The sequence below is a fragment of the Anomaloglossus baeobatrachus genome, chromosome 1 (genome assembly GCF_048569485.1).
Source record: "Anomaloglossus baeobatrachus isolate aAnoBae1 chromosome 1, aAnoBae1.hap1, whole genome shotgun sequence".
Taxonomy (NCBI): Eukaryota; Metazoa; Chordata; class Amphibia; order Anura; family Aromobatidae; genus Anomaloglossus; species Anomaloglossus baeobatrachus.
This window is the reverse complement of record NC_134353.1, coordinates 844,253,343-844,266,596: the sequence shown is the minus strand read 5'-3', so window position 1 is coordinate 844,266,596 and position 13,254 is coordinate 844,253,343. Positions and strand designations below refer to the sequence as shown.

Genomic DNA, 13,254 nt, shown 5'->3' with positions numbered 1-13,254 from the left:
TCCTGGAACCGTATGACATGCAGTACAAGCAGCATAGAAAGCCCGTGCATTGGCAACTTGTCTTTTTCTGCTGTTGTTGTCTAGCTATCTAAGAGCCTAGCCGAGGATAGCGACCGTACAGTGAATAGTCATACAAGCATGAAGTACAAATAAACACTTCAGTACATGTAGTACACGCAGCATTGAAAACTTGTGGCTTGGCACATTTGCTCTTCTGCTGCTGTTGTCTATTTATCTAGGAGCATGAGACAAGGATAGCGACATACAGTGAATGTATAGCATACAAGCCTGACAGTAAACACTGCAGCCCATGCAATCCAAGCAGCATTGAAAGCTTGCGCGTTAGCACCCTAGCCTTTCTGCTGCTGTTGTCTATTTATCCAGGAACATTAGCCAAGGATAGCGACATACAGTGAATGTATAGCATACAAGCATGACAGTAAACACTGCAGCCCATGCAAGTCAAGCAGCATTGAAAACTTGTGCCGTAGCACCATTGCTCTACTGCTGCTTTTGTCTGTTTATCTGGGCGCATTAGCCAAGAATAGCGACATACAGTGAATGTATATCATAACAATAAACCGTGCAGCACATGCAAGCGAAGCAGCATTGAAAGCTTGTGCCTTAGCACAAATTGCTCTACTGCTGCTGTTGCCCAATCTGACAGTAAACACTGCAGCACATGCAAACGACGAAGCATTGAAAGCTTGTGCCTCAGCAGCATTGCTTATTTGCTGCTGTTGCCCAGAATAGCGACAGTACAGTACAGTGCATAGCATATCAGCACACAGTCCAAAAGCCCACTTCAGCATTAGTGGTGTCAGTACTGCTTACCGCCCGCACAAGAGCGGGTGTGAGGTCGCCCAAAAACCTGTGACTGGTTCCGTTCTCCCAGAGTGGAAACCATAATGGCTGCCGGCTTCTCTTCCCCGTCCTGTGCAGAGGGGCGGGCCGTGGGCGAGCCCCAGCCAAGAGCGGGAACCCGGCGTCTCACTGTGTTCAGTGAGAGGGGGCTGGAGAATGCAAAGCAGACTCCAGCTCCCTGCGCTGAGCTTCTGTACAGCGTCCCGCCCCTCCTCTGACTGGCAGGGCTGGGGCGGGAACGAAACGAAAGCTAGGCCGCAAAGCCGGGGACTCGAGTAATAAGCGCGGCCGTCCTATGTGCACGGCCGACGCCGAAGTCCCCCGGCGCACCACAAGTCCCAGCCGCGCCACAATGTAAAAAACAATCAGCAGCGGCCGGCGCGGCCGTTTTCAATACATAAATTCACTCAGCAAAGCTGCAGTGAATAATAGCACCAGCGCTCCGCGCTGTTGTCCCCGGCGCACTAACACTCCCAGCAATGCTGGTGTGTGTCTGTGCGCGCTTGCCCGGGGACACAGAGTACCTTGATGTAGCAGGGCCCTGTCCCTGACGATACTCAGCTCCATATCCAGCAGGTTCTTTTGGGTCTGTGGATGGAGCTCGGTCTCTGTGCCTGGAGACCGGTAAGATCCCACTTCACCCAGAGCCCCTCATGGGGATGGGGAAGGAAAACAGCATGTGGGCTCCAGCCTCTGTACTAGCAATAAGTACCTCAACCTTACAACACCATCCACGGGTGAGAAGGGAGCATGCTGGGGGCCCTATATGGGCCCTCTTTTCTTCCATCCGACATAGTCAGCAGCTACTGCTGACTAAAAACTGTGGAGCTATGCATGGATGTCTGACCTCCTTCGCACACAAAGCTAAAACTGGAGAACCCGTGATGTCACGGGGGGGTATAGCCAGAAGGGGAGGGGCCTTGCACTTTTTAGTGTAGTGCTTTGTGTGGCCTCCGGAGGGCAGTAGCTATACCCCAATCGTCTGGGTCTCCCAATAGAGCGCTGAAGAAAACATCACTATGGGGAGATAAGGTATGCACACCAGTGACTATGGAAGGGGAATACATGGAATAGCAGAAACTGCTGTGTGAATACTGACATGAAAAATTCAATAGCTATTTGTAAGAATGAAATGTGAAAAATGGAACCTGCATTACTGCCATGAATATATGAATAAAGAGAAATTTAGCTACTGAATTGATCAATGCAGAAGAGCCCCAGTTAGTAGTTTTTCGTTTGTGAACCCTCCCCATACACACCTAGTGTTGGGGCTCTTCTGCATTGATCAATTCAGTAGCTAAATTTCTCTTTATTCATATATTCATGGCAGTAATGCAGGTTCCATTTTTCACATTTCATTCTTACAAATAGCTATTGAATTTTTCATGTCAGTATTCACACAGCAGTTTCTGCTATTCCATGTATTCCCCTTCCATAGTCACTGGTGTGCATACCTTATCTCCCCATAGTGATGTTTTTTAGGTTTTTTGCACCCAGTTCAGACATAGAATGGAGTTCCAAACGTTATTCCTTAATGTTAGTAGTTTTTCGTTTGTGAACCCTCCCCATACACACCTATTGCCAATCCACATTATACGCATATATAGCCTGGGTCTCAGCGTCCCATACACGGTAAGTTTTTTAACTGCATGAGAGGACACACACAAGCTAGGGACCCCAACGTAGAGAAATACTTTGGCGTAGTGTTGGGGCTCTTCTGCATTGATCAATTCAGTAGCTAAATTTCTCTTTATTCATATATTCATGGCAGTAATGCAGGTTCCATTTTTCACATTTCATTCTTACAAATAGCTATTGAATTTTTCATGTCAGTATTCACACAGCAGTTTCTGCTATTCCATGTATTCCCCTTCCATAGTCACTGGTGTGCATACCTTATCTCCCCATAGTGATGTTTTTTAGGTTTTTTGCACCCAGTTCAGACATAGAATGGAGTTCCAAACGTTATTCCTTAATGATTTCTGGCCAGTCAGAAGTTAGTCACAAACTTACACAGAGGGACCAGAGCGGTGCCAAAAAAGATGAAAATGACTGAGGGTGAGTATATGACGGGGCCAGAAAGTTAGATTTAAAGCGCTACTTCAGTGCTGAAAATAAAGAGTGTGGTGCTTTAAAGGGAATCTGTCAGCAAGTGTTTGCTATGTAAGCTGAAGGCCACGCAGAAAGTTCAGGCATGCCTGTTTTGTCACAGTCCGATCTTTTGTTTATTTGCTATGTTTGTTTTAAGCAGCAGGGCCTTTATCATTACTGGACTAGAAACTCACTTGCAGGGCAGTCTGGCACACCCCCTGCTGTGCTTGACCCCTCACTGTCAGTGTACAATCTCTATACATAGCCTGGGGTGGGTGGGGAAACTCACTCGGCTCTGCTACATGACAAACTGAAAATTCTGATTGTGTCAGAGCGACTGCACTCAGTAATCTAAGTGATACAGCATTGGATTCAGAATCTCTTTGCCTACATTATGCTGCTCTCAGATGACGTAGCAAAAACCTGCTGACAGATTCCCTTTAATAATGTGGCGTTAATGAATTGCATTTTTTCGCTTTTATAACTAGTACACCATGCGTCTCTTGAGCTATTGACATCTTTGACATTTTATGTGTTGCAGATTCTCTGGTGGAAAACAGACCGACCCACGAAGGAGTCATGTCACTGTTGGAAGAAGATGGGCCGAACCCAATAACATTTATCCTAAATGCTAATTTACTTGTTAATGTGAAGTTAGTAACCTGTGAGTAAGCCGATGTGTGTAAGATTTCCAAATACCCCTGGTGCAATATGTAACCACATGAATAGCACTTGACACTTTGATTTTCTTTTCTATTCAGATGCTTCAGAAAAGTGCTGGTTTTTCGCAACAAATGGATTACATGGCTTAGGCCAGGCTGAAATTGTAATAATATTGAATTGCTTGCCGGATGAAGACTCTGTTCCCAAAGATGTATTTAAACTGATGGTAACCATCTACAAGGATGCACAGAGAGGTACGGTGATGAGGGCTGCCCTGGTCTGTATGTCATCTCACAATGTGAGCCCCCTACCCGCAGCATTACTACAACACACCTTTCTTAATGGGAATCTGTAATCAGATTTTTGCTCCCCCATCTGAGAGCAGCATAATGTAGAGACGGAGACCCTGATTTCAGCAATGTGTCACTTACTGTGCTGTTTGCTGTCAATGTTTTCTCTGCTGCAGATCTAGTAGTTATGCAGAGCTTATGAATATGCTGGACTACCTGCAGCACGCCAAGTAGTCTTGTAATGATAATTTACTGCTGATTAATCAGTGATTGTAGCAAAACTACACTAAGCAGCTCAGTAAGTGACACATCGCTGGAATCAGGGTCTCTGTCTCTACATTATGCTGCTCAAATTAGGTGGCAAAAACCTAGTGACAAATTCCCTTTAAATGTTATGGTTCCCCATGTAAGATAAAAAAAAAACAAAACAAAAAAATAAAGAAAAAAAAATCTCTTATTTGATGTCTGTGCCAGATCACTGGGAATCACATTACATTATTCTGCCACATGAGCGCTTCAGCCTATTAACTGCATCCACTTGCATTTGACGTCCAAGTTCTGTCAAATAGAATTGTGAGCACTGCAGCCCAGAATTAAAGGAGATGTTTACTTTAACACCCCGTTTAGAACAGAGATTTTTTTTTGTCTCTCCTTATTTTTATAAGTGTAACTAGTAATGTACGAGCACTACCATGCTCGGGTGCTCCGTTCTCGTATCTAGTGATGAGTGAGCCCTACCATGCTCGGGTGCTCAGTATTCGTAACTAGTGATGAGTGAGCACTACCATGCTCAGGTGCTCAGTATTCGTAACTAGTGATGAGTGACCACTACCATGCTCGGGTGCTCAGTATTCGTAACTAGTGATGAGTGAGCACTACCATGCTCGGGTGCTCAGTACTCGTAACTAGTGATGAGCGAGCACTACCATGCTCGGGTGCTCAGTACTCGTAACTAGTGATGAGTGAGCACTACCATGCTCGGGTGCTCAGTACTTGTAACTAGTGATGAGCGGGCACTACCATGCTCAGGTGCTCAGTACTCGTAACTAGTGATGAGCAGGCACTACCATGCTCGGGTCCTCGGTACTTGTAACTAGTGATGAGTGGGCACTACCATGCTCGGGTGCTCGGTACTTGTAACTAGTAATGTACGAGCACTACCATGCTCGGGTGCTCCGTTCTCGTATCTAGTAATGAGTGAGCACTACCATGCTCGGGTGCTCAGTATTCGTAACTAGTGATGAGTGAGCACTACCATGCTCGGGTGGTCGGTACTTGTAACTAGTGATGAGTGAGCACTACCATGCTCAGGTGCTCAGTATTCGTAACTAGTGATGAGTGACCACTACCATGCTCGGGTGCTCAGTACTCGTATCTAGTGATGAGTGAGCACTACCATGCTCGGGTGCTCAGTACTCGTAACTAGTGATGAGTGAGCACTACCATGCTCAGGTGCTCAGTACTCGTATCTAGTGATGAGCGGGCACTACCATGCTCGGGTGCTCAGTACTCGTAGCTAGTGATGAGCGGGCACTACCATGCTCAGGTGCTCAGTACTCGTAACTAGAGATGAGTGAGCACTGCCATGCTCAGGTGCTCAGTACTCGTAACTAGTGATGAGCGGGCACTACCATGCTCGGGTGCTCAGTACTCGTAACTAGTGATGAGTGAGCACTGCCATGCTCAGGTGCTCAGTACTCGTAACTAGTGATGAGCAGGCACTACCATGCTCGGGTCCTCGGTACTTGTAACTAGTGATGAGTGGGCACTACCATGCTCGGGTGCTCAGTATTCGTAACTAGTGATGAGCAGGCACTACCATGCTCGGGTCCTCGGTACTTGTAACTAGTGATGAGTGGGCACTACCATGCTCGGGTGCTCAGTATTCGTAACTAGTGATGAGTGACCACTACCATGCTCGGGTGCTCAGTACTCGTATCTAGTGATGAGTGAGCACTACCATGCTCGGGTGCTCAGTACTCGTAACTAGTGATGAGTGAGCACTACCATGCTCAGGTGCTCAGTACTCGTATCTAGTGATGAGCGGGCACTACCATGCTCGGGTGCTCAGTACTCGTAGCTAGTGATGAGCGGGCACTACCATGCTCAGGTGCTCAGTATTCGTAACTAGTGATGAGTGAGCACTGCCATGCTCAGGTGCTCAGTACTCGTAACTAGTGATGAGCGGGCACTACCATGCTCGGGTGCTCAGTACTCGTAACTAGTGATGAGTGAGCACTGCCATGCTCAGGTGCTCAGTACTCGTAACTAGTGATGAGCGGGCACTACCATGCTCGGGTGCTCAGTACTCGTAACTAGTGATGAGCGGGCACTACCATGCTCAGGTGCTCAGTACTCGTAACTAGTGATGAGCAGGCACTACCATGCTCGGGTCCTCGGTACTTGTAACTAGTGATGAGTGGGCACTACCATGCTCGGGTGCTCGGTACTTGTAACTAGTAATGTACGAGCACTACCATGCTCGGGTGCTCCGTTCTCGTATCTAGTGATGAGTGAGCACTACCATGCTCAGGTGCTCAGTATTCGTAACTAGTGATGAGTGAGCACTACCATGCTCAGGTGCTCAGTACTCGTAACTAGTGATGAGTGAGCACTACCATGCTCGGGTGCTCAGTATTCGTAACTAGTGATGAGTGAGCACTACCATGCTCAGGTGCTCAGTACTCGTAACTAGTGATGAGTGAGCACTACCATGCTCAGGTGCTCAGTACTCGTAACTAGTGATGAGTGAGCACTGCCATGCTCAGGTGCTCAGTACTCGTAACTAGTGATGAGCGGGCACTACCATGCTCAGGTGCTCAGTACTCGTAACTAGTGATGAGCGGACACTACCATGCTCGGGTGCTCAGTATTCGTAACTAGTGATGAGTCAGCACTACCATGCTCGGGTGCTCAGTACTCGTAACTAGTGATGAGCAGACACTACCATGCTCGGGTGCTCGGTACTTGTAACTAGTGATGAGCGGGCACTACCATGCTCGGTACTTGTAACTAGTGATGAGCGGGCACTATCATGCTCGGGTGCTCGGTACTTGTAACTAGTGATGAGCGGGCACTACCATGCTCGGGTGCTCGGTACTTGTAACTAGTGATGAGCGGGCACTACCATGCTCAGGTGCTCAGTACTCGTAACTAGTGATGAGCAGGCACTACCATGCTCGGGTCCTCGGTACTTGTAACTAGTGATGAGCGGGCACTACCATGCTCGGGTGCTCGGTACTGGAAATGAGCAGTTGGCTGCTTGTATAGGTGAGACTGCAGTACCAAGTATAATGGAAGCGAGAATAAATAGATCTCCTAGACCTGATGAGGCTGGCATACTTGCTTTGTTAATCCTTATTAGTATGGTTGTATAATCCTTTTAAAAGTTTACTACCTATTCTCTGAGTTGTACAGTAATTCTGACACATTATAAATGTAAGTTTCTTTATCGTTCCTTTATGGGAGACCCAGACCATGGGTGTATAGCTTATGCCTCCGGAGGACACACAAAGTACTACACTAAAAAGTGTAGCTCCTCCCTCCGAGCATATACACCCCCTGGATGACAGGACCAAACCAGTTCAATGCTTTGTGTTCAGGAGGTCACACACACACATGCACCTCTTTTGATTTTTCATTTTTATTTAAAGATTTGGAAGAAAAGCGGGTCCACCGGACTCCCGGCATGTCCCTTCTCACCCCACTGTGTCGGCGGTGCTGTTAAGGTTGACTTCAGGGCAGGAGCCCTTCATGCCGCGCTCCTTCACCATCCCCTAGGGCTCTGGCTTGAAGTTGGAGCCAACACGGTTCTCACTGCTTTGCAGGAGACCGGTCTCCATCCGCAGCCCTTTTGCAGGACCCTGCTGGACGGAGCACTGAACCCCCACCCCCCCTAGGGACCGGGCCCTGCGTCTAAAAAGCTAAGTATTGAGACGTTATTCAGGGGGTCCTTCTGCACGAGTGGGGCACTTTTTATTGGGGGACAGTGGGTTACTTTGGCAATGCTGCGTCATTTGTCTTTTTCCTGTGTTTCCGGACGGTTCTCTGGGTTTTCCTGAGAACCGCGCCGATGATGCCTGATTGTCGGCCGCATGCATAACTTTAGGCCCCGGCTTCAGCCGCAGCCTACTTTCGTTTTCGTTCCCCTGCATATCAGTCACGCAGGGGGACAGTGCAGCGCCGCCCACCGGCCGCTCAGCACAGGGGAGCACACTCCTCTCTGAGGAGATGATTCCCTCCCCTGTACTTCTCCTTAGCCTCCGGTTCCCGCTCTTGGGTTAACCCACGCCCCCCCTCCTCACTCCAGCGCCATTTTCTCAGCGTTTTTGTACACTGGTCGGCGCTGGCTGCTGCAGCTGCAGAAGGAGTGAAGTATCTGGCTGGGGGTCCAAGCTTGGAATCCGGAGGGCACATAAATAGCGGTCTAGTAAGCCACAACCTCTGGTTGTGCACTTTTATACACTCTCAGGGCATTCTGAAGGAGTTAATTCTTTATTATAGAATCTCCTCCTCAGCAGCATGTCTCACACCAGGAGCAAGGCTCCAAGGCAGTACGCTATATGCACTGCATGTAAGCTCATATTGCCTGAACCGAGCACAAACTCACACTGTGATGCCTGCTCTAATGTGGTGGTGCCTCAGCCTGGAGTCTCCCCAGGGGTCCCTCCGGCTGCTCCAGCCCCGGTGGCTGAACCCCCGGCTTGGGTAGCATCTTTTTCCAAAGCTACTCCAGTCCTACTCCATGGGACAGTTGTCCCGTACGCTGCTGAGCATGCATCAGCCCCCTTCTCAGGGTGCCTCTGCTGCTCCGACTCGCTCTGCAGAGCTCACAGAGTATGTTTCACTGATCCCAGACCCCGTCCTCCCAAACGGAGACGCAGGGACTTTTCTCCTTCCTCGTCCCACGGCTCTGGCTCACGGGCCGAGTCACAGGGCGAGGAGGATGCCCTTACTGTGGGCTCAGACGCTTCGTCTATGTACCCCATTGATACCGATGGTGATGCAGATGTTAGCGATTTGATTGCGTCCATTAACTCCGTACTGGACCTTAACCCTCCAGTGTCAGAAGAACAGGCCTCTTTGGTAGAAAAACACCAGTTTATTTCACCTAAGAGAGCAAGGAGTACGTTTTTTAACCACTCCAGGTTTCAGGCCACTGTGACTAAACCCAGGGCCTGTCCTGACAAACGCTTTCTTAAGCGTACTTCTGATGACCGTTTCCCCTTTCCACCAGAGGTGGTCAAGGAGTGGGCTCAGTCACCAAAGGTAGATCCTCCGGTGTCTAGAATCTCAGCCCGGACAGTTGTGTCTGTGGCGGATGGCACCTCTCTTAAGGACTCCACTGACCGCCAGGTTGACCTTCTGGCCAAATCTGTATTTGAAGCGGCAGGGGCTTCTTTCTCCCCGTCTTTTGCAGCAGTGTGGGCCCTTCAGGCCATCTCTGCTTCCCTGGCGGAGATGCACTCCCTCACCAGGGACTCTATGCCCGAAATGGTGGCCTTAACTTCCCAAGCCTCGGCTTTTTCATCCTATGCCATGTCTGCCATTTTGGAGGCGTCTCACCGCACAGCGGTAGCCTCCGCTAATTCCCTCGCGATCCGCAGGATCTTGTGGCTGCGTGAGTGGAAAGCAGACGCTTCTTCCAAGAAGTTTCTAGCCGGGCTCCCTTTTTCAGGGACCCGACTGTTCGGTGAACGATTGGATGAAATCATTAAGGAAGCTACTGGCGGGAAGAGTACTTCCTTGCCACAAACTAAAGCCAGGAAACCTGTCCAGGGCAGGAACCAGTCGAGGTTTCGGTCCTTTCGTTCCTCAAACTGGTCCTCCTCTAAGCCCTCAGCCTCGTCCACTAGCTCGGCTAAGGATCGAAGACCCACCTGGCGCTCGAAGCCTCGTCCCCAGAAGAACGGAGGAGCTGCTGCCACCAAGGCATCCTCCTCTTGACTATCGGGCCGCGCCAGCAGCGTCCTTAGTCGGTGGCAGGCTCTCCCACTTTGGCGTCGCGTGGTTTCAACACGTCTCCGACCAGTGGGTGCGGGATATCATCTCCCACGGCTACAGGATAGAGTTCTCTTCCAGCCCGCCAAACAGATTTTTCTTTATCGTTCCTTCCATGGGAGATCCAAACCATGGGTGTATAGCTACTGCCCCCGGAGGACACACAAAGTTACTACACTCAAAAACGTGTAGCTCCTCCCTCCTAGCATATACACCCCCTGCTAGCCAGATCTAGCCAGTTTCTTGCTTTGTGTCAGGAGGATCACACACACGCATGCATCCTTTTTTGATTTTTCATTTTTTCTAAAGATTTGGAAGAAAAGCGGGTCCACTGGACTCCCGGCATGTCCCTTCACACTCCCCTGGCGGCAGTGCTGTTAAGGTTGACTTCAGGGCAGGAGCCCTTCATGCCGCGCTCCTTCACCATCCCTTAGGGGCTCTGGCTTGAAGTTGGAGCCAACACGGTTCTCACTGCCTTGCAGGAGACCGGCCTCCATCCGCAGCCCTTGTGCAGGACCCTGCTGGACGGAGCACTGACCCCCACCACACAGGGACTGGGCCCTGCGTCTCAAAGCTAAGTATAGAGACGTTTATTCAGAGGGTCCTTCTGCATTGTGGCTTTTATTGTGGGGGACAGTGATTGCTTGATAATGCTGCTTTTCTACTGTGTTTCCGGCCGGTTCCACGGTTTTTACTGAGAACCGCGCCGACGATGCCTGATTCTCGGCCGCATGCATAACTCTAGGCCCCGGCTTCAGCCGCGGCCTAGTTTCGTTTCGTCCCCCTGCATGTCAGTCATGCAGGGGGACACTGCAGCGCCGCCCGCCGGCCGCTCTGCACAGGGGAGGACGCTCCTTTTTGAGGAGATCATTCCCTCCCCTGTACATCTCCTTCGCCCTCCGATTCCCGCTCCTGGGTTAACCCCCGCCCCCCCCCCTCACTCTGGCGCCATTTTCTCAGCGTCTTAGTACACTGGTCGGCGCTGGCTGCTCTGCAGCAGAGGGAGGGAATACTGGCTGGGGGTCCAGGATTGGAATTCGTATGGCACTCATAATAGCGGCCTGATAAGTCACAACCTCTGGTTGTGCACTTTTATACACTCTCAGGGCATTCTGTAGGAGTTAATTCTTTATTATAGAATCTCCTCCTCAGCAGCATGTCTCACTCCAGCAGCAAAGCTCCAGGCTGTACACTACGTGTTCTGCATGTAACCTCATATTGCCTGAACCGGCACACTGTAATGGTTCTTGTGTGGTGGATGGGTATTCTAGATATTCTAGACAGAGCCCCCACCTCTGCAGCATGTCTGAGGCTGCAGGCTGTTTTGTATTATCCACTGCAGGTAGTCTCGTACGGCTATACCGAGCTCATAACCACTGTGGCCCCTCAGCATGGGGGCTCATTAATGGTCCCTCCAGCTGCTCCGGTTTCGGTGGCTGACCCCCGTGGGAATCCTATTTCCAGGAGTCGGCTGTCCCGGCATCTGCTGTGCATGCAGCCCCCTTCTCAGGGCGTTTTCTGCTTCGCTCAGCAAAGCTCACAAGGGACTCTCCTTCTGGGCTCAGACCCCGTCCTCCTGACAGGGAGACGCAGGGTCCCCTGTCCTCCCCGTCCCGCAGCTCCGATTTCGAGCTGACTCACTGGACGAGGAGGATGTCTCTACCACGGGCACGGACGGATCCGTCCGTACGTGACGCAGCTGCGAATGATTGGATGCGTCCATTATTCTTGTACTGGACCTCCATCCGCCTGATCAGGGGAGTATTCCCCGCTGACAGAAAGGCATCAGTATACCTTTAACAGGACGAGGAGTGTGTTCCTTAACCACTCCAGTTTTCAGCCCGCTGCGTCCAAGCCCACAGCCTATCCTGCAGACCCCACAGCGGGGTTCTGCTGCCTGTCTCCCCCTCCCATCAGAGGTGGTCAAGGAGTGTACTCATTCGCCAAGGGTAGCCACTCCGGTGTCTAGACTTTCAGCCCGGTTAGTTGTATCAGTGGCTGACGGCACCTCTATATGGATTCTACGGTACATTAATTTTGTACTGGACCTCAATCCACCGGTGTTACCTTATCTAGGTGAACACAACGTGTGTTCCTTAACCACTCCAGTTTTCAGGCCCCTGTGACTAGCCCAGGGTCCGCTCTGACACTCGCTTCCCATGAAGCGTGATTCTGAGGACTGTGTTTCCCCTGTCCACCAATGGTGGTCAAGAAGTGGGCTCATTCACCTCAGGTGGCTCAGCCCGGACCGTTATGTCAGTGGCTGATGGCTCCTCACTTAAGGTTCTGCGGTCCGCCCGGTTGTCCTTTGGGCCAAGTCGGTATAAGGACGGCAGGAGCTTCGTTCTCCTCAGCTTTACAGCAGTGCGGTTTTTTTTGTACCTTCTCTGCTTCTCTGGAGGAGATGCATTCTCTCACAGGGACTCTATGCCCAAAACGGTTGCCTGAACTTCCAGACTTCACTCTTTTCATCCTCTGCCAGGTCTGCCATGCTGGACACCGCACGGCGGTGGTCTGGGCTACCTTCCTCGCTATCCGCAGGCTCCTGTGGCTTCGGAATTGGAAGGCAGATGCCTCTATGGAGGTTCCTTGCTGGGCTCCCCCTTGGTGGGACCAGTTTCCCCGGAACCAACTGGGTGAAAATAAGGAAGCTCTTGGCGGGGAGTGTTCTTCCTTGCCACAAACCTAAACCAGGGAACCTGTCCATGGCAGGAATCAGTTGAGGTTTCGGTGGTTTCCGTTCCTCCATCTGATCGTCCTCTAGCTCGGCCCAGGTTCATAGAACCAAATGGCTCGAAGCTGCGTCTTCAGAAGACCGCAGGAGATGCTGTCACTGACTCAGCTTCCTCCGAGCTATTTAGCCACGCTCCTTGGTCGTGGCAGGCCCTCTCCACTTGGCGACGTAGGGTTCTAACACGTCTCCGTTCAGTGGGGGCGAGATTATATCTCCCTTGGCTACAGGATGGACTTCTGTCCACCCGCCAAACAGATTTTTTCTGTCAACTCCTCCCGGCTACAAGGCCGCCGCCTTCTCACAGGCTGTGGCATTTCTTGCTGGCCAATGGAGTAATTGTACCGGTTCCCGACTGGGAACGGTTCTGAGATTTTTGCTTAAATCTATTCCTAGTCCCCGAAGAGGGCGGTGCCTTCCGACCTGGATCTTTAGCCTTTCAAGCATAGCCAGGTGGGGCGTCTTCACATGGAGTCTCGGTTTTGTTCCGTGTGTTTTTCTTCACCGGATCAATCAAGAACCCAAGGAGATTCTCTAGTAGCCATCGGCATCAGAGATGCCTATCGACAGGAGTCAATCGCAGTTTCCCACCAGCGTTGACTACGTTTTGACAAT

The 13,254-nt window shown here is 50.6% G+C and overlaps 1 protein-coding gene across 2 annotated transcripts in view; it reads left to right on the top strand.

Moving 5' to 3' along the window:
* ZFYVE16 (zinc finger FYVE-type containing 16) overlaps positions 1-13,254 on the top strand; it is a 172,660-nt gene that overhangs the window by 60,404 nt on the left and 99,002 nt on the right. For both annotated transcript variants that reach the window (XM_075325150.1, XM_075325149.1), the window contains 2 exons: positions 3,497-3,619; positions 3,717-3,872. In XM_075325150.1, the coding sequence (XP_075181265.1) occupies positions 3,497-3,619; positions 3,717-3,872 (279 nt within the window). The remainder of the gene's footprint in view (positions 1-3,496; positions 3,620-3,716; positions 3,873-13,254) is intronic.